Here is a 21,516-nt window from a genome sequence, read left to right on the forward strand (position 1 = left end):
CATCCCTCTTCTAGGTACTGACAACCTCCCCTTAATTGTGAAGGACATTGAACCTTAAACCCTAAGGTTGAGGCCATTTTACTTACAAATAACTGATCTTTTGAACACCTGGATAAACATGCCATATAATGAGTGAGCAACTGGCTGACAGGTTGGGCACGAAGAGATACACTGAGTGGGTGACATCAAACTAGCAGGGTCCTGCAGGGCTCCATCCTCAGCCCCGTGCTCTCCAACACCTTCATAACCAACCTGCACGCAGGGCTGGAAGGGAGACTGGGCAAACTGCAGGTGATCCAAGACGGGGAAGAGCTGCTGCCTCCCTCAAAGGCAGGGAGGCCCTGCAGAGACCTCGATGAACCGACCGAGGGCAATCACCAGCTGGGTGCAGCTCAGCGGGGAAAGCGCTGGGCTCTGCTCCTGGGATGGGGCAGCCCTGCGTGCAGGGACAGGCCGGGAATGAGAGGCTGGAGAGCAGCACCGTGCGAAGGGACCTGCAGGTCCTGGTCCCTGGCAAGCTGAGCATGAACCAGCAGTGCCCTGGAGCCAGGAGGGACATCCCTGTCCTGGGGGCATCGGGGCCAGCATCACCAGGGGGCAAGGAAGGGATTGTCCCACTCTGCTCTGGGCTGGGGTGGCTTTTTCTCCAGTGCTGGGGGAAGCCTGGGAGACCACAATGTAAAAAAGAGCTAAAGCCACTAGAGATTATCCAAAGAAGGGACACAGAGATGGTGATGGAGGAGAAGCCTTGTGAGGAGTGACCGAGGGTCCTTGGTTTGCTCAGCCTGGAGGAGGCTGAGGGGAGACCCCGTTAGAGTCTGCAAATTCCTCATTGGAAGGGGAAGAGGCAAGTCCTTCTCTTCTCTGGGGAGCACAGGGACAGGACCCAAGGGAATGGCCTGAAGCTGTGTCAGGGGAGGTTTAGGTTGGTATCAGCTAAAGGTTCTTGCCCCAGAGGGTGTTTGGGCAATGGAACAGGCACCCAGGGCAGTGCTCACAGCCCCAGCGTGACTGAGCGCAGTAAGTCTTGGACAATGCTCTCAGGCATTCTGTGACTCTTGAAGTGCCACAGAATGTCTGGGATTTGGGACACAAGGATGCAGATAACAGGACAGGAGGTGCGACTCGACGATCCTGACGCGTCCCTTTCAATTCAGCCGATTCTGTGACTCTGCGATCAGTGCAAAGCGACACTGCCAGGCACGCGTGAGCAGAGCGGCTCTGGCGCGGGTCCCACTGCCCGCCCTCCCTCACGCCACCGCCGCCATTCCCAATCCGGGACCAGCCCCCGCCTCGTGACGTCACGATCGCGACATATCGCGGGGTCGCGTGACGCAACGCAGCGGTCACCCCGCCCCCGCGCCCGGCGGACCGCGCCACCATTGGCTGCGCCGGCGGGGCGGTCGCGCTCTGATTGGCTGGCGGTATCGCGCGCTGTCGGGCGGGCGGCAGGTGAGCGCGGGGCCGGCGCGGCGGCGCTGCCCTGAGGGACGCGCGTCTGTGCCGCGCTCCCGCCGCGTCCCGGGGCTGCCGCTGCCGCGGCGGCTCTCGGCCTGAGCGCTCATCCTCGGCTTTACACCCTGGCAGCCGCCCTCTGCCACCCGAGCCCGGCCGGGAGATGTGCGTGTGTGCGCGCGGCGCTGTTTTCCTCATCCTCCGTTCGGGCTTGGAAGACGCGCGCTGCTGCCGGCATCCCTGACTCCGTGCCTTGTTCTGCTCTGTGTGTGTGTGTGATTAGGCACCTCCGCGCGGGAGAGAAGCCCATGGATCCCCTGCCCAACCCCGCGCCCCTGGCCTCGAAGCTGCGGAACACGCTGGTCCGGTATCACAGCATCGCAGACGGCGAGTGGCGGGTGGCGAGGAAAACCGTGAGTGCTCGGGGCAGCTCCGCGGTGCCGCTCCGCCGGCAGCTGCGGCTCGCCGGCACGGCCCGCGGCGTGAGCGCCGAGCTGAGAGGAGCCCGGCCGCGCCCTGCCGGGCTCTAAACCGGCCGGCGCCGTGACACCATCCCTCCAGGATGGTTTAGATGGCAGGATGTGTTTTTCCTGTTCTCAGGCATTTCTTCCACCCGTTCTCAGGGGAGTGTCTCACGGAAGAACCTGTGTAGGTTTATAAGCTTGACTCACGACAAAATGTGAAGTATTTAGCATTAATAGTGTTGCAAGAGGCTCGCGTGTACTTAAAGCAAAGCAGGCACAGCCTGCCGGCGTCTGGAATCTTTTGTCAATAAATAGTTCATCATACTTCAGCTTCCAAATGTTTTCCTCTTAAGAAATGAGATAATTCTCAAGGCTTCCTCTCATCCTCTTCAGCTTTTTTTTTTTTTTGTTTTGTTTTTTTTTTTTTGAGTTGTGCTTCAACAAGTTAAATAGGCTTTGCTTTTCCATCAGTTCTAGGCTGGGTAAATGCTTTATAGTGCTGTGCTCCACAGAAAGAAGAAGTGTAGCAAAATAGTAGGACTAGTGTGGTAAATTTCTATCTTTATCTTTTTGTTACAGTGGTTTGAGTAGTGCTTTTATTTTTTCTTCCATCATGAGCAGACACTGGTAAGACAGAGGCAACTGTTCCAAATGTAACTTGATTATTTGCAAAATTAATAAATTTTCTGTCTGGAGAGGGAGGAACAGAGCATACAAGCCTTTCACTCTTGCAATACACCTACACCACTCTACTAAATGTTGTCTATTCCTTTATTAATATTCCTCTGTTGTTATATTAAGTACTACTGTATTCCTTTAAAAGTTACCTGCATCTTTGTGTTCCAAATCCTCAGATTTTGCCCCTCTCTCCAGCCTTTCCTTTCTTTCTCCTTTCTCTCATCCTTTCTTTCCATTTTGGTATTGTGCCATGTAAAAGAAATTCAGTGCTTTACTACCACAAGGAGATGTGTTGTACCCCAAAATACCTTAAATTATTTTGGATGTGGTACTTAACAGTACTGTTCTTTAGGCCATTTGGTCCTTTGTGCTTATATAATCATGACTAAAAAAAAAGTGGTGCCATATGGTACTCTTTTCAACACCAAAGTTCAGACATTTTGTACAGAGGTTCCATGTCATAGTCACATAAAAATCGGAAGATACTGGTTTCTCTATTTTCTCTGCATAACTTTAAAATAAATAGGCTACTGCTTGCAAGACTCTTCTAGTCAGGCACCTAGGAGAAAAAGGTAATTGAGCTTTTTTGTCTGCACCTGCACCTCCTGCACATTTCTGTAACTTGTGTTACAGGAGTACAAACAGAAGTAGTGTAGTCTTCCTGTCTGAGTAGCATCTGGCTGTTGGCTTTCCAGTGGCCTTGCAATTGAAAGGTTTTCCCTGCTAATGTTGTTCCATTATTCTGTGTGTTTTCACAATAACCTGATTGGCCTACTGAACCCTACTATTGCACTTCTAGCATTTGACTCTGATAAAGACATTTTTTTATATATTTTTAAAGTAATTACAATAGAATTACAAGTAAAAGATATCTGAAAAATATGAAGAAAAGTGTGCAGTGGTACCCAGGTGAATCATGGCTAATGTTAAAGTTGGCTGCTTTTCTTCAACGAAATTGAAGCATTTTCTGCACTTCTAATTGTATCCAAGTGACAATTAACATTGTGTCTTATATTTTCTTTCAGAAAGATGCAACTGTGTGGCGTAAACCATCAGAGGAATTCAGTGGATACCTGTAAGTTTGCCTGCCAAAGTTTAGTCTTCTATGGATGTGTTCTGTAGAATTTAGAAATCAAGACTGAATTCTACAGCCCTCAGCTACACAGATCCTCCAGTGGGGAAGCTAAATGGGTTACCTGTTTTGGCTGTATGATTCCTTTCTAGTTTTTCAGTTTGATACTTTAGCATTGCATGGGGTCTAAAATAACATCTGTTGAAGTCTGTGAACAACACAGGGCTCCCTTGGCTGAAGTGGGAACAGCATCTGCTCAGAAATGATGTCCTGCAAAGCTCAGAATCAGGCCTGGTTTCAGTAGTCCTGAAGAGCCACTGGGTGACAGCTCAGTCAGTCCTTGGACTCTTGCAGTGACTGTGCAACTCCAAAATACCAAGTGTAGGGTTGTGGGAGATTTTTGTGGGGTTGTTTGTGTGACATAAAGGCCCTTCCTGTGTGAGTTTCTGTCACGGGCTTCTGTTGGTATCTGTAGGTTTAGGTAGAGAAATAATTACTAAAAGACAGCACTCTGAAGAAACAAAAAGTCGTGTGAAAAGGTAGTGTGTAAAATGATTTCAAAGACTGATACACCCCATGGAATTTAAGTCCTATTGAATCTGTGAGAGCTGATGGCCCCAGACACCAAGAGTTCCATGGGCCCACTGGCACCAGCAGGTTGTGTAGTTGAGCCATTGCAAGTATTTTGAGAATAATGATTCTGATGGATTCTTACTCTTAGGATTTGGAGGCCCAGTAACTCAAGAAAACAAAATCTCTGATGTCTACTAAAATATCTAATTACAAATGAATATTCTGTAATGTCATGTACCAAATTATTTTATTTTGTAGTCATATGCCGCTAAAGCATAATGTAGTTTCTCATTAGCTTGGTTCTACTCCTGTGTTATGATCTGCTCTAATCACAGAGGAATAAAGAGAGCTAACTCTCTGTGAATAAAGCAGAATGAACCCAAAAACATTTGCATATTCCCCTAAACTTGATTAAAACCAGACAAGCCAGATGTTGATAGTGAAAAATTGATACATTTTATTTAATTGTAAAAGAGGCAAAGAAAAAGGGAGAAAAAGAGAGGTATGTCTGGGGGGACAAGGAGAGTGACACAGGTAGGGTAAGTAGAAACATGTTACCCCTCTGTAGGTCCTAATGATGCCTCACGGCTTCCCTCAGTCTAGTCTTCTTGGTGGTGAGGGTCCCCCATCCAAAAGTCTAGAATCCCATGGATAAATATATATTTGGGCAGGTGGGAATGCCGAGGTGCAGGTGCCTCCCCTGAGCAGGGCAAGTTTGACACTGTCCCTTGCCTGACTCTGGATCTGTTGCATCATGTGCAGTTCTGTTGCAGGGTCCAGGGAGCCCTTTAATGGGCCATGGCAGCCCCTCTGCCGTCCCTCATGTGGATGTCCCTTAAATGAGGCTTTGCTGGGGTGAAGCGGCCCCACAGCTGAGCTGGTGTGCACAGCAGAGGATAGGCTTTCACTGCCTCAGAGCAGAGGCTTTTTCACTGCACACCCAAAATGTCTTCTCTCCCTTTTGGTGTGAGGGTCTGTTCCAGCCTGACAGCAGATAAGCCTAGGACTGTGGCCTCCACCCGAAGGTGTGGGGTTTAATCCTGTGAAGTATTTTTCTTCCCCAGCCCAGACCTGAGTCATTCTATCTTCTCAAATGGATTTACAGACCAGGGCCTCAGTCAGGAGGCCCACTAAGGGTGCTTCTGTACAGCTTTTGTTATACAGTTTTGATATAATATGCAGAAGTCCTTCACAAAACTGTTTGAGCCATAAACCAAGCATTTCAATCTCCAACATCCTGTTACTTTTGCTTTATGAAAAATGTTTTTCCCATTATATTCCTGATCTCCTTTTTACTTTAGGTTTGCTTACCTCTGGTGAACTCTCTTGCTAGCCAAGCAATAGGAGTAAAATGACAAGTGTTTACAGTTGTTAGAGAAACAAACAAAAATTTTTATCCAATGAAGGAATTTGTAATTTATAAAATATTGTGTTAAAAAACCCCAATTTTTTGGAAGAAGATTTCTTGCAGAGAAGAATAGATGGCTCAATAGGTGTTCTCCTCTACTGTTTCTCTGATGCAATTGTCCACTGACTGTACTTCCTGGTGCCAAGGTGTTAATGTAAGTGTACTGTTGAAAATTAATAGAATATAAAGGATTTCTTACTACATGTAAACACGTTTTTCTAGCTACAAGGCTCAAGGAGTGGTGGAAGATGTTACTAACAGAATAGTGGATCATATTCGCCCTGGACCTTACAGGCTAGACTGGGACAGCCTAATGACTTCAATGGACATCATGGAAACATTTGAAGAGGTGAAGACTGGTTTAGATTCTTAAGGGAAATGTGTATTCGTGAATGCATGAATTTAACATTCATTAATTTAACATTCATGTAGAGCAGAGCAATTCCGACAGATCTGAACCTTTTTCAGCCTTTGCATGCACAAGCAGCATTGTGCATACATACTCTGACCACAGATCAGACTCTCTGGCAGCACAGTCCTATTCTGAAGCTTGAAGTTCATTTTTCCATTAATGCTAAAAATAAAGGAGTCAGTCACAATTCTTTTGGGCCTTGGAGCTCTGGTAGGCTCTGATAAAATTTGCATACAGAGGGCTGCAATGTGATACTGTGTGTGCCAAAGTCATTTCATACAGCTTGCTTTCTTCTGTTCCACAGCAAACAATACTAACAGTCCACACATACGGAAGCTGCAACCTCCCCCTCTTCCTGCAGGGCTGAATTGTGTAGCATGGCCTTGTGCTGAGACACAAAATAGTTCATAATGAGGGTCAGGACTTGATAAAAGAAAGGTAGGTTTGAAGCTGGTTGCAGAACAGCTAGTAGCCTTCCTTTGGTAAATGCTGACATTCAGTACGAATTCAAAACCCTCATCTGGACATGTGGCTTGAACATGGATTGTCTTTTGCTCTGTCTCTGAAGGAAGATTTATATTACAAGGTATTTTGTTTGTATAAAATTTATACAGACTCTACTGTATTATAAGAAAGCCTTTTTTGAAGAACGTAAGAAAGCCTTTTTTGAAGAATTGTTCTTCAGTTTTATTTTTCACTTAGCGGCTTAAAACTATTTGATAGAGTATCTTAGTACCAAGAGATTTCTCTTGAAGTTTTTCATGGTCCTTTTTGACTTCCCAAGTGCTCCCTGGCAACATAAGAGCCACGTGGCTTTCAGTTGTCAGGCATGCCAAAATTGTGTAACTTTAGATTTTTAAACCTTTATGGTGCCAGATATTCTCTGCTTCCACAGCTCTCAGTTGTGGACCACAAGTCCTTAAAACTTCCAGCTTTTAGGTTGAGAATGGCACAGCCATTCAGACCTCACTGAATTGGCAGTATAGTTGACAGAGGCTATGACCTTCATGAAAATGTTAACTGCCTGCAAGCATTATGTTTCCCTCTATTCATTATACTAAGATATATTTATTTTTTTGCCGTTATAATTCTGTCACTCCACAAGAACTGCTGTGTGATGCGCTATACAACTGCTGGCCAGCTCTGGAACATTATAGCACCAAGAGAGTTTGTTGATTTCTCTTATACTACAAGCTATGAAGATGGGCTTCTAACATGTGGTAAGCCACCACCTGCCTCTGCTAAATTCTTATTTTGCAACAGTTGCTTGGCTTAAGATTTGATTCAGATTTAGTAGTAGTAAACATTCCAAAAATGGTCTAAGATGGTCTTCAACAGATAAATTCAAGGTGCTTTAAAAATTTTAAAGGTGTTTTAACATTTTACATATTTAAGGAAGTGTACAAGTTACTGGTTTACCCATGAACCATTCCTTTCTGCCAGGTTTCATTTATGCCAGCTTGTGTTAGAGACAAGTTGAGTCCTCCAGCTCAGGTCTTAGAGTAAACTGGGATGAGTAACAACTTGCTTCTTGTGAATGGGAGGAATGTTCTCTTTTAACATTTGAATTTTTGCTTATCATGCTCTCCTGTCTGTCTCTGAGTTTGGATGAACAGCAAATTTCATGCATGAAAATACCCAGAAACTTGCAGTGTGCCTGTCAATAATAGTACTAAATTCCCCAACCAGAAACTTATATATTTCAAATTTACTGCATGTTAATTTTTTTTTTTTAACCGCTCTCAAATTAATTTCCCTTTTGTTTGTTTGTTTTATTTTCCTTGATAGGCATAAGCCTGGACTATGGAGACGTGAGACCAAACTTTGTCCGTGGATTCAATCACCCTTGTGGCTGGTTCTGTGTCCCTCTCAAGGACTCTCCTGGCCACAGTCTTTTGACAGGCTACATCCAGACTGAACTGCGAGGGATGCTACCACAGTCTGCAGTAGACACTGCCATGTCTAGTACCCTGGCCAATTTCTACTCTGACCTCAAAAAGGCACTCAAAACATAGACAAACAGTGACCTAAAAGCCAGTGCATTCCTTGCAATCAGATTGTGTTGTTTAGCTTAGCATTAGTTATGTACTAAATTGAGGTAATGCTCTTCCTGATTGACACCCGAACCTTTGTGTTGAGGATCCAAACAACTTTAGTAAGTGCTTTTTCATGTGACAATTGGCATATAATCCCAGTGCATAGTGCGAGATGCTTTCTGCAGCTCAACACTCTGCAGCTTTGTGAGGAATAGACTGAATCTCTACTGAATCTTTCCTCAGTAGAAAGCACAAAATGTGTGTGTGGGCTTGAAAATGCAGTCTGAACTCAGCTCTCTCCAGCAGTTTTGGGTGCTCAAGATTTTGATGCTGCAGGTTGCTGTACAGGCAGCATCTCATTGAAGGTGTAATTTTGTAATATATATATATATATTTATATTTGCCTAAATTTTTTTAAAGTGTGTTCAGCTGCATCTGTAATTTGTTTTTAAAATTTACTTTGATCATGTGGATATTATATAGCTAAGCTGTTAAATTATACTATTCATAAGAAAGCTATTTGTACTTGAGAGCAAAAATAAGTGTTCATTATTGGCATTTCTTCGATGTTGTAACTGTAACTTATTTACTGTTGTACATAACAGTCTCAGTGTATAAAGAAATGCCCTTACAGCTGATCCAAAGCTCATTTAGGTCATAAGATGTCTTTCCACAGGTTTTTTTTTGTGGGCTTTTAATCACGCAATTGTCAAAATACAAACCTCCAATGGATCTTCTGTGATACCCTGTACTTCTGAGGAGTTATTAACTTAAATTTGCATGTAATAGTGTGTGTGGGGATTTGATTTGGTTGGGTTTTTGGCAGGTTTTCTTTCTGTGTATATTTTCTTAACTGCAAACCTTGTAATTGCAAAAGCAGAAAGAGCCACTTGTTTGCTTCAGGGGTTGGTGTTGCTTTAGCCACAACTGGACAGAGTTGCCAATATGCAGTGGAGTGTTCTGTGGTACTGCCCCTAGATTGATCTTTGCAATAAATTAACACCTTGAAACATGAACAAATGAAGGCCAAAGCTCAACTACAGAATTTCTGAGATCTGCTGAAGGATGCAGGGTTTATTTTTAAGGTGCAAATTTCAAGGATTCTAGTGATTCTGACAGATACATAGGAGAGCATTTGAAAAATAATTCTTTCCCTGCTAGGAACATAAATTCTCACTAAAATCTGATGTTTAGCCTTTAATACTTGTATTTGTCATTTGCTCAAGTGACATTGTAATTATCCCCCATGTTTTGCCAGTGCTCACAGTGGTAAGTTTAACTGTGTAGGGGTTTGGGAAGGTATCTTGGATCCCTGATATTGTGGAACCAATTGTATGCATACAATCCAGGGACAGGTAAGGGACTCCTAAGAAACCAAAAATTCAGATGAAAGTCCCCAGCAATATTTGCTTTATGACACAGGTCACTGTAACTGAACTCTGAATAGTGACAACTTTCCTTTTTTGTTGCTTAACCAGAGAGCTTAAAAATATGTAATACCAAATATAGTGGGGGCTTCTTCAAGCTTCTTTGTGTTTTAAGGTATTTAGTACTGTTTAAGGCTGTTAAAAACAATGCATCAAACAGGCTTTGGTGTCTTCATGGTCAAAAAATGTTAATTCCTTGTTAGGTTGTTAGGTTTTATGTAGTCTGCCTTTCCCTTTAAATTCCTCAATTAGTCTTCCCTTTTTGTCCTACCTTCCTTGTGTCTGCCAAAGTACTGCAAGCTCACAAGGTGATCTTCTACTGCCAAGGACACCAAGGAATTGCTGTCAGAATCCTCTCCTTTCTAGTACTGGTACAGAGGCAATTATGAAATCTCTGGCAGTGCTGCTTCGTGGGATGAATGATGACATGATTGTAGAGGAAACTTTGAAGTGTATCCTATTTTTTCTTCCCAGTTACAAAGATTACATGTGCAGTGAATCTGCATATTCATGTCTTCTCTTTTTAGAGCTGCTTGGACTGACTGATGGAGGGGTTGTGATACAGATGTACATAGAGAAAAATATTGCCCAGTTTAAATCTGCACAGAGGTACTTCAGTGCTGGGCAAATGGGTCAGAAGAAGCACAAGACACTTACAGGAGGATGTTTGTACAACACCAGGCACTGAAGAAGTAATTGTTCCAAATACCTATTTTAGTAGCTCTGATACATACAGTATCTATCCATATTTAGTATCCAGTGAAATGGCTTTTTCTGCTTTCAGTAGAGACAAGTTTGTGAAGCACAGTGCAGCTGAAGAAAGAACTTGAGCTAAAATAAGAAAATTGCTAGTGTATTTTTGTGTATTTGTACTCAAAAAAATTTCAGCTACAGACTTAATACAGAACTAAAAAGAAGATGTCCAATTTCAAATGTATTTATTTGAACCTGAAATTTATATTATTTTTATATAGCTATAGATGGAGAGGGAAGAAGAACTGTTCTTTAGCAAGAGTACATCAGAACCAAGAAAGCCAAAATATCAGAGCCTCCCACTGTTGCATGCTCCTCCTGAGTCAGTGGAAAATCTAGGTGGAGCTAAGAGGGTTAAAACAGGAAAGCAGTGTCAAGGACAAAGTGCAGGAACCCATGTTTTGCTTATGCAGAAGAAATGGGAGACAAAGTAAATGCTTAGTACAGATTCTATCACTTAGGAATATAGTTATCCAGAAGTGACTTCTGAACAAATTGCCCAAGAATAGCAGAGATCTGGTTTTGCTAGACAAATAGCATGTATATAGACATATCAAAATTATTTTTATATGGCTAATAATTTTTAAACTTAATTTTTTAGAGATTTGGGCAATGTGACACTTTATGCTTTGGCACTTTAACTAGGTGCTTTGTATGTGTGTGGGAAAGATGACGAAGATAAGACAATTTTCATGTTTGGGTTCTGTTCCTTGTCTAAAACTTCCAGCATTAAACTTTACCTGGGATGTGCAGAAGATGCAGAGCTGGGATTAAACTTAATTTAGAGGCAGTCAAAGTACTCTACCAAATCTGGCTGAGAGGTGGACTGGTACTTCAGAGAGATATTCTGTGCACAAGCCCTCATCTCAAATTTGCTGAAATTATAAATGTGAAACATGATGAATTTATAAAACACAGAATATATAATTCCTCCAGTAATCATAAATAGCCAGAACAGTTCTGATGGTGTGGCCCTGGTTGTTTAACCTAGAAGGTTCACTGTTGAAAAAATAGCACTGATTCTAAAGAAATCACTCAAGTTGTGCCTGTGAAAGTCAAAGTCTGTCTTAACAGTGGGTTTAACTTACTGTGTTCAGCATTTAAGCGATGGTATTTGCATTTTGAGTGCAACTGCAGAATAAATAATGGATTCCAACAGGCTTGTGATGTAGCTTCTTCAATACTTGTGCAGCCATATGTAGCATTTTTGGGGAGTTATGTTTGATGATGTGTCTGATCTTCAGCTGCATGGTGATCTCTAATGATACCAGTTGGTCTCCTTACATTTGAAAGCCATAAAGCCTACCTTCACTTAGAAACTTGACTGAGGAAAATGCCCAACTGAAATGTCTTGAAAACTGTATAAGTAGGATTTTCTCAAGGCTTCAGTTCTAGAAATGTATATGCAGGAGTTTTTTAATTATGACCCCATGATTGTTGTGGAATATGTTTATTATTTTGGCTTAGTATTATTAGTATTTTTTATGTTTAAGACGTGATCTATTAACCATAAATATTAAGTTAATTTGAAACACATGAGCATATAGCATCTGGCAGAAGGCATATAGATGTATATTAGGTGTATAAAACAAGCTGCAACATATATATTGACTTGTATTTAATTAGCACCTACAGAAATGAAGAAAATTCCTATATCTCTTCTAGAGCCTTACCGTGTTTCTCTTGAGAAGCTGGCATAAAGGCAGTAGAGTCTAATGCATTTGAATTCAGTGGAAAGAATTGTAGCCTTCTGTTGCTGAGAAAAGGAACTGTCACCTCTGAGAAATAGCACACTCTTCTAGGGCATGTGTCATGTCACCTTCTGCAAAGTGTAGTAGGGATGGGTATAGAGGCCACTTGGGATCTTTGGAGAATCCTTAAGGACATTAATTACTCGAATTGCTGAAACGCTGATATTCAAACCCGTTTCCTGGTGAAAGATGAGGGAGATTTTAAACCTATGCTAAATATTAAATGTTTTCTAGAAAATAATATATCCTGAAGTCCTAAACCACAATTTATACTTTGTAACATATTCCACCATTTCCAGTCCTCATTGGGCTGTGCTGGTGACTCAGTTTTACAATTCAGGAAGGGACTGCTTATCATGGAGTTAACCTTCCTTGGGATTGTGCCACTAGCAGGGAGAAAGCAGACACAGATGGTAGCAGCATAGAGCAGGAGATATCTGTGCATATTTCATAGCTGACCCACATGATAAGAAATGCCACATCTGGATTAAGGAGCCTCAAATACCAATACATTACCCAGAACTGCCTTCTCCAGAGTTATTTTCCTTAAAACATTTCTTTCAGTGTGCCAAGACACTAGGACAAGCTAATAATCCTCTGAAGTTTCTCTCTGATACAGGTAACCTAAGTGGAACTCTTAGAAGATCAGCTACTGCTTGAAGTGGGACCAGAAATTGACCTTGTTCAAGTCCTCACTGCCCTGGGATGCACAGGGATAGAAAGCACTTCTTGAGCTCTGTACCTGGGCCTTGCTGACCTGCCTGTCAGCACAGACCCCTCTCTGAGGCAGTTTATAACCCTGGAGAGAAAATCACTATGCCAAGATTTCCTGAATGTCTCAGCCTGTCAGTCTGAGGTGATGCCTGCAATTTGGGTTCCAATCAGGGAGCATTACTGCTGAGGCATTGGTGTCACCAATTCCACCTCCAAGGTGCACTGGGGAGGCAAGGCAATGCTCAAATGGGTGCATTTGAACAGCAGCAAACACGAGTTTGGTCAACCTGTGTTATTTGGGTGCCATACAACTCCTCCTTGTCTGTATGCCTAACAGGATTTCAAGCTACTCACAATTTGAAGGGGGAAGGGAAGAAGCCACAGCAGGCCTTTTCACTGGAGCATAAGCCATGTCTCCACAAGCCACCATCTCTTCTGCATACGGGATTAAGGATGCAGCCTGTATGTTCACAGCCATACCTGCAGAATTTCACGGTCTCCCTGTTTCAATCAACTAAATGAAGATAAATGCTCAACATGGGTGAAACATCTGTTCTGCTGTGTGCCTTCCAGCCCACACCATGGGAATAGAGCTTCAGTGTAAATGAAATTGAGGAAATCTGATGACCACCACAAGTACCAAAGAAGTAAAGGAAGAGGTCAGCCAAAAGTAAACAACCTCTGAGCTCCAGGCGGAGCTCAAAGCCAGCTTGATACTTACCCTCTTCTCTCCTTTGGTCTTTCCACTGTCCTTTTCCATTCTGTTATGGAGATGTGGCCAAGATGATTTCATGAAACTGCAGTAGGAATGTATGCCTTGCATTACTTTGGGAAACGATTGAGCAACATCCATAGAAGTGCCAAATTAGACTATTTTTTTTTCTTCTGGAGCACTGTTGCCATGAAAAATGTCCTGTAGCGCTTATAATAATTTATTTCTTACACTGCTCCAGGAAGGAGAGATTTTGTAAAATCATCTCCCACAAAAGGTTAAGAAAGAACTTTGTATTCAAGCAGTTTGCAAGACTAAGGAATTGTAGGTGGTAAGAATAACAAGATGCACCAGTACCAGGCAAGAGGGAACACTGCAGAGGCTGAAAGATGTGGGAAGAGAGCAGAGAAATTAAAAAAAAGTCCTTTCAACATGTCAGTCTTGCAATGTTCTCCATTCAGGTAGCATGTGCAGCTTTTGGCAACATAGTTCAAAACAAAGAGTAGTCAACTAAAGGCAGAAAATGCATATTCCAGCAAGAAGAGAAGTGTGTAAGACCTCTTGGGTAAAGGATTTGTTTGTCCTGCTGAGAGAGGAGGATGCTGAATGAAGGAGCACATTAATAACATTTGGATTAGGTTGCAGAAAACAAATCATTGTGAAAGCCAAACTGTTAACTGCAAGAAAAAAACTTGGGACTTTGTAAAATACTTCCCAGTTAAAAGAGAAGCAGAGTGCACAAGGGGGTAGTTAATTACTGGAAGTAATTAACAAAAAGGGGCACAAGCATCTATATCACATAACCCACCCTGGGGCACAGGGGAAGCCTGGACATCCCCTAGTATGGTACTCCACCACTAATAGCAGATTTTGTTTGTTATTCAGCTGTTAACTTTTGATGGAAGAGGAGCAGGGGAAGTGCTGTGCCAAGCTGGAATTTAATCTGGACTTTTCAATATAAATAATTAATACCCATGATGTCTCTTCTTTATAAGGATGAATATTGTTCCTGGCTCTACATTGAGCATTAGCTGTCAGCAAATAGTAGATGTAACTTTTTCTAGATTTACTACTTTATTTAGCATCAGATCAGTCATGCAAGATACTTACTAAAAATAGACATCCCAGCTGAAGCATTTTCTCATGGCTTATCAGCATTCCCATGCAAACACACAAGGAGATACACTGGACCCACATACAATACATGGAAATAACAAAATGGTCATTTTTTTCTGGTTCAAATTTCTCTCTGGCTCATTTGCATGGTATAAAGAAATTTATTACACAAACAGGCTTAATCAGAAGCAAAAGGGTAAAGTTAAACAAGGAGACTATAAACTGCTTACATCTTTGCTAGTATAAGAAAACTGTTGACAGTACAGGATTTCTTACACATTAAGCAGTAAAATAAGGAATCAGGAACACAGGACATAGAGCTAATTTGAGAGAGTCTGCTATATATATTTACAACATTCCTCATTGTTATTAGTTGGAGTTCAGCCTCCACTGCTCTGAGACCAGCAAGCTTCTGTCACAGGCTTATAAAATATTTTGTGTAATTAATCAAAGGCTTTCTGTTTTCTTGGAATCATCAGCACATACCCTAACTATCCAGCATAGAGAGTTCCTGAATTAACCAAAGCACAAAATTCCCTCCTTATGGTCAGGAGCCTCCAAACCAAGGCCAAGCCAGACAAGCACCCTTCATGTATCTTATTTCTTTGGGTTAAAATCAGCTTAAGCTGATGAGCTCCTTACCGTGGGTAGGGAGCAGCCAAGCAGCCTCAGCTTGGTACCCCCTGGTCTTACAAGGCTGTGGTTCCTGGGGATCAAGAGACTTTTTCCCCCAGGCCAGAAAGCCTCAATGAGTCTTCCCTTCTCCTGCTCCCTGACAAGCTGGACCAGCCACCACCACTGCTTCACTTCAAGCATATCCTGTTCATGGTGGGCTTGACAGTGTTGGGTTAACAGCTGGACTACATTATTTTTCCCAACCAATCTCTTCCAAAGGTCTTTCTCAACCTGGATGGTTCTATGGTTCTATGACTAGGGTTCACCCTCCACCTCTCCATCTTTCCTTCTCCCTGAGCAACTAACCATTTCAGAGGTAATTTTCTCATGAGAAAGGCCACTTATCTTGTGCATTCCAAGAAATAAAGCCAAAGAAACCCCAAAGAGCAACCAGACTTGAAAACAATGTCCTCTTCTGAAGCATTAAGTAAAATTTCTGCTATTTAATCAGAAGTGTTAGCGTGACATCTCATGAGGATGTGGTGTGAACAAGGAAGTGGTTCTTGTGCTCAACAGCACAAAAAAACTGTTTGTGTTAGCTCTCACCAGTTAGTAGTTGTAACTATTAACTACTCACTGTCCTTTTTTCTAACCACTTTCAGTAAAAAGTATCTTAGTTTGTAATTATTGTCTCCCTGCAAGCAAGATGGAAATGATTTAAGCAGAGCAAACAACGCACTTACCGCTGCACTGAAGGTTATACATTGATGATGGCACTGGCCTTGGATGCTCTGCAGGGTCCTTGTCATTCCCAAGGAAAATACTTCTCAGGGAAGACACTGCTGTAGCAGGGTTGAGGAGATATTTCAAAAATATTTTCCTCTAAATATAGACACAGTCCATTTGCTTAGCTCCATGAAATGTTTCTTGACAAACTTCAGTTTTCTGTAAAAGACTACTTCAGGCCCTATAGCCAGCTGAGGGAGATATAACTGGGGGACATATTAATAGTACAAACAATACAACCTCAATGTCTTAAAGATGAAGGGTGGCATCAGTGGTGATGTTTTTCTGTCTGGAGGAGGCTGTCACTAGATAGATATGTTTGCACTACTTCCATAAACATGGCTGGTGGGCACGTCAGGAAAATAACAGAAATCAAGAAGCTTGAAACATTGGGATGTACATATATAGACACTTTTCACTTTATCCTTTTTGTCACAAAACTAAAAAGGAACTAATTTTGATGTGTTCTGTAGCAGACCTCAGGTGTGTTTGTTATGGGTGGTTATTGTACAGTGTTGTTTGGGGATTTGTGTAGCTGTGCTTGCTCGAGCAAATTTCACATTTTTAAGTAACATCACATGCTTTGGGATCTGAGGGGGCATAGGATAGTGCAGACCCGTTGCACAGTTCTGTGGATGAACAAATATGCCTTAGTGGCTCCTAGAACATACTGTCTCTGGGACAGATCACATGCCATTTGCAGCTGTAAATCAAACCCAACGGTTTGTCCTCAGCTTTCAAGTGACCAGAATAGCTGCTTTGAGTAATTTGAAATAATAATTGCAATTAGAAGAGCTATCCCAGATCCACCCAACACAGGGGTAAGAATTAAAGTATTTTTTTATTTTTGATGGACTTTCCCTCTGTGTACTTATGCAGATACAATGATTGTCTCCAGAGTTTTGTATTACAAAGCAGATCATTATTTATGGTGTCAGGCAACAAATGGGACCACATGCTCCAAACTGACTTTGCAGCTTTTTGTGCCAACACTGTAAATGGCAATGTTGCATAAAATATGATTCTAAGTGTATCAACTCATATTATGTAGACAATACTAAGAAGGTCACTGGTCATAGCAGTGGTCAGAATTCCCAGGCCTGACTTGTCTCTTTGGATTGACCTAAACAATGCCTTCCACAGAAGGAAAAAGATGCTGTTGGCAAAGGAGCTTCCTGGTTCTGAGGTGCAGAACCTAGCACAGTGCTGTTCTTGTGCCTCTTTGCTCTGGGCCCCTCAATCTGTGCCTAAAGCAGCCCAGGTGCCTTCATTTTCTTTTGGGAAAATAACTCAAGAAGCTCAGTTATTTTCTGTGTCTGTCTGGCATTTGTTGCACACCACTAAGCTATTTCTGTAAGCCAGGTGTAGGCTGTGAAGAAAGGAATTTGAAGGTGCCAGGCAACAGCATGAGTCTGGGAAATGGAGAGGGAAAGCAGAAATACCTCTCCCTGAGTACTAACTGTCAGTGACAAATCACACCGGGGTGGCTCACAGAGAAATACATGTATACTTGACTGGTGAAACCCAGACTCTTCTGGGAGCAAAAGAGCAGGAGTGAAACCATCTGATGGAACCAAGGGCAGCAGCAGATTTGTCAGGGCAGAAAAGTTGCCTGATGTCAGATGGCTCTTTACCCACTGACTGGCAGCTGACAGATGCTCCTGGGTGCACCTAGGCCAGGAAAAAAACTATGAAGCACAAAAAGGAAGAATAACAATAAGCCCTTTAGCCATTAATGTTAACACAGGTTCTTGAAGCCAGAGTTTCAAACAGAAAAAAAAATCTCCCTTTCTTTTAAGTTTTGCTCTTTATGTATCTTCCTATAGGAGGAACTCTGTGCTACTTCATAGGGGCAAACATATGCTGTTTAATATAGCTTTGCCAATAAACATTTTCCTGATACACAAATAAAGGGACAGACTGTTCTCAGTCACACATGCTGTGGATGGAGCACCATTGGGTAGGGTCTCTTGCAGCTTGGGACAGCTCCAGCTCCTCACAAAATGCTGTGCTTGTATTGTCACTCCTCTTTGACCCCCATACTGAGCTCAAAAAAGGAAGGCACTGAAATAATCTTTTTCTCAGATGTGTCTTGGAAGGAGCCAGAACTGGGCAAAACTCTGTACCACTGTATTTGTTATTTTTCATACCTTGATATGCATTACTGAATTTCATCCAGCAATGATCTATGTATACCAGACTGTTAATTGTTATAGTTCAGGTCCAGCTGAGGAATGCCAGAAAGGGACAAACAATGGCTTAAAACTGCTACTTTTAATACAGACTTGGCTCTCAATTTATAATTTTACTGCTAAATTCAGAATTGGGCCACTTCCTGTTCCATTGTATTCCTGCTTCTCTACTATGCCTATTCCCACAATATTTGAATGCCTTCAAATGCATTCACGTTCTCTTTTCCACTCAGGAGGGGTAGAAGACATTGTAAGTATTTGGTGAAGTTTTAGTTATATGTTATCCTTATAGTTTAGTTATCCTTTAGTTTAGTTATTCTTATATTAGTCAGAGGATTCACACTCCGAGGAATCCTCTTTACTCCCCCTCCAGCAATCGTCTGAATTACTCTGGCCAGAAATTTTACCTCCCAGATATAAAGAATCTGCAGTCTTGCCAGTAAGAATTAATACATTTTCTGGCACTAAGATCATAAAATGAAATCACAGAATGAGTAAGGCTAGAAGTGACCATTAGCACAGTCATCTTATCCTAGATCTCTGCTCAAGCCAGGTTTCTCAAAGCTCATTGCATAGGACTGTGTCCAAGTTCTGGAATATCTCCAGTGGGGGAGACTCCACAGCTTCTCTGGACAATCTGTTGTCTTGTGTGGACAACTCCACAGCAAAGAAGTTCTTTCTCATGTTCAGGGGGAACATCCTGGATACCAACTTAAGCCTATTTCCTCTTGTCCTATTGCTCAGCACCATGGAGCAGAGCCAGCTGGTCCATTTTCTTCGCACCCTTCTTTCAGGTATTCCCATATATTAATGGGGTGTCCTCTCAGTCATCCCTTCTTAAGACTGAATGGGCCAAGATCCCTCAGCCTTTCCTCATAAAAGAGCTGTTCCTGTCCTGTCATCATCTTTGTACCCCTCTGCAAGCCTTGCTTTGGAGCTCTCTGTCTACACTAGGCAAATATTTCAAGCATATTTTTCCCCTTTTATTTCCTTATTTTCTTCTTATTCTGCAATACAGCTGATGTTTTTTTGTTCAACAAAACATGGTATTGTGCAGGGGCTTATCAGGGAGTTTTATATAAATTTCTTTATGCAAAAGAAGAATGAACGGTGTTTATGTTCCAACTGATAAAGAACAAAGGACATTCTTTGAGTTGTTATTGTTTTATAAAATAGCTTTATGGGTGTTCTGCCTGTCTCTTTGTTACCTCAGTTATCTTCAGGATTTGTGTGTATCCCTGCCCCTGGGCTCTAGGTCTAATTGTGCATCTTTCTTGGTCAGCCTCTGAAATTTTTTGTTGCATGAATGCCATGCCTCCCTAAGTTGTGCACTCATAACCTCAGCAGCAACAAGGTTGGCTCAGCCACCTTCTCCAGGAGAAAAAGGCTCTGCAGAAGCCTGGGGTCTAGGCACTGTGCTGACGCTTGTGTCTGCCATCCTGTAAGCAGGCAATGTGCAGGACAATGTGCAAGGATCTGCAGGGAGTCCTCCACCTCACACTTTATCATGCTGCTCTTAAAACCCCAGAGATGACCCAGCATCTGTGCAGGAGCTGAGGGACATTTATCTAGAAACAAGTGTTTATTTTCCAGAGTCCTGCTGCATTTGCTGCTTTTCAGATACTGCTTTCCTTTTGCTGAGTTGGACACTGACAACTCCCAACATCATTTTCCCTTTTCCTGATGCTGGGCAGCAGAAAATGTGGTGTCGTCTTCACTTCTCCTGTGGCTGCCAGCTGTGTCCGTGTTCCACTTGCAATGTTGTAGGAGAAGGTGATTAATTTGGAAAGTGTGGAGGTCTAGCTGCCAGTGAGCCACAGCCTCCTGCAGCCTTGGCCTCCCTGCTGGTCTGAGGCACTTCAACAAACTTTCTGGTTGATGCTTTGATCCTGCTTTGCTACCGCACAGTGTTTCAGAGCATTTTGCTCTATTCACCAAAGCAAAGGGCCTGCTGGGCAGTTTGTGTCACTCAGTGTATACAACAACCTGCTCGTTTGCGTGGACAAAATCCTTAGTACCCTTCTTCTGAAGAACCTGCTGCTTGGATGGTATTCTGCATTCAGAAGTTTGATTACAGTGTGTCTGCCTCTTTAGAGCATGTTTGCAGACTGTAAAGTACAAACTTCAGCCAGCAAACCAGCACCAGGATCACACAGTGCAATCTACTGTGTCATGCACAAAATTGCAAGCAAAAGTGTCTAGAATTACAAGAAATCTGTTCTATTTTGGAGGGAATCTTTCTGAACCTGGGAAAACTCCTGCTGTGGTACAAAAGCAGGACTTCCTTAGCCATTTAACAGCCATCATCTTAGCTCAAAAACTATTAGCCTACTAGTGCTGCAATCTGCTTTTAAAGGAAAAGTTTTGCTAAGTTCAAATACTTCAAAAATATTAGAACGTTTCTCCTTTTGTACTTAAAGAACTTTGTTAATATGTTAAATATTCTAAAGAATTAAAGCTCAGTATTTCAATAGAAAAGAGCACAAGTAACTTTCTACTAAGCTTATAATCACAGATTTGGAAATATCTGGTCCATCCCCAGTAGTTTAAAAGTGTGTTCACATTTTTCAGCCACAGTAAGACACTGATGTTGTACATCCCAGTCTGCATTACAGCAGATGCTACCAGGATATGATTTTTCAGGCAAAGCCAATGGAGGTAACACCTGCATCTTCCAGAGCATGCATACACCCAGCTGCTGTCATACATCAAATGTATCAGCCAGGCACTCTGCTTTACTGAGTCACGTACTGGTAATCACAGCCTCAGCACAGACATCCTGATTGCTTAATGTTGAGTGTGACAAAAACAAAAACAGCTGAAGCCTCAGAGCCTTTATACACAAAACTGATTTGTCTCTGAAGATCATGCTGTCACAGAGAGGGCTCCTCTTGGATGGCATTAGTTCATAGGTATGATATGCTGTGGTATACTTTAGCAAAAAACACCATTGGAAATCAGCTGGGACTGCTTTTCAGCTCAACAAACTGTGCCTCAGATGAAGGAATTTATGCTCAAGCTCTCACACATGTGCAGTTACTCTTCAGCCAACTCCACTTCTGCAAGTTTGAAGCAATTATCCCAAATGAAGGAGGAAAGGTACAGAAATCCAGCCTCTCCCATCAAACTTCCCTACTGTCTGAACTTGGATGACTTCACCACAGTATAAGAGTGTGGAATAAAGTAGCTTAGAACTGCATTTTTCCTTCAGTGACCTCAAAGGAGGTAAGACAGAGAGTAAAAAGTGAGACAGGTGGATGTATCTATGATCCTCTCCAAAGTTATTAATCTTGCTGTACTTGTTTCCAAGGGATAAAATCTGTAAAAGTGTCATGCTGGCTTGCATGCAGCT

At 42.4% G+C, this 21,516-nt stretch overlaps 1 protein-coding gene across 4 annotated transcripts; it reads left to right on the forward strand.

Annotated features, from left to right (window-relative positions):
• Positions 1–1,349: 1,349 nt before the first annotated feature.
• STARD4 (StAR related lipid transfer domain containing 4) lies at positions 1,350–11,434 on the forward strand. 4 transcript variants are annotated; one of them, XM_085566123.1, is made up of 7 exons: positions 1,350–1,452; positions 1,739–1,868; positions 2,056–2,103; positions 3,623–3,672; positions 5,873–5,999; positions 7,168–7,282; positions 7,851–11,434. In XM_085566123.1, exons 2-7 carry the CDS (start codon positions 1,764–1,766, stop codon positions 8,075–8,077), a joined length of 672 nt encoding a protein of 223 aa, XP_085422249.1. In that variant the 5' UTR covers positions 1,350–1,452; positions 1,739–1,763; the 3' UTR covers positions 8,078–11,434. The 4 variants fall into 4 exon arrangements, with proteins under 4 accessions (XP_085422249.1, XP_021380464.1, XP_021380463.1 ...); XM_085566124.1 differs by lacking the exon at positions 1,350–1,452 and adding an exon at positions 1,459–1,620; XM_021524789.3 differs by lacking the exon at positions 2,056–2,103.
• Positions 11,435–21,516: the final 10,082 nt, after the last annotated feature.

This window comes from Lonchura striata, chromosome Z (genome assembly GCF_050655825.1).
Source record: "Lonchura striata isolate lonStrDom1 chromosome Z, ASM5065582v1, whole genome shotgun sequence".
Lineage (NCBI taxonomy): Eukaryota > Metazoa > Chordata > Aves > Passeriformes > Estrildidae > Lonchura > Lonchura striata.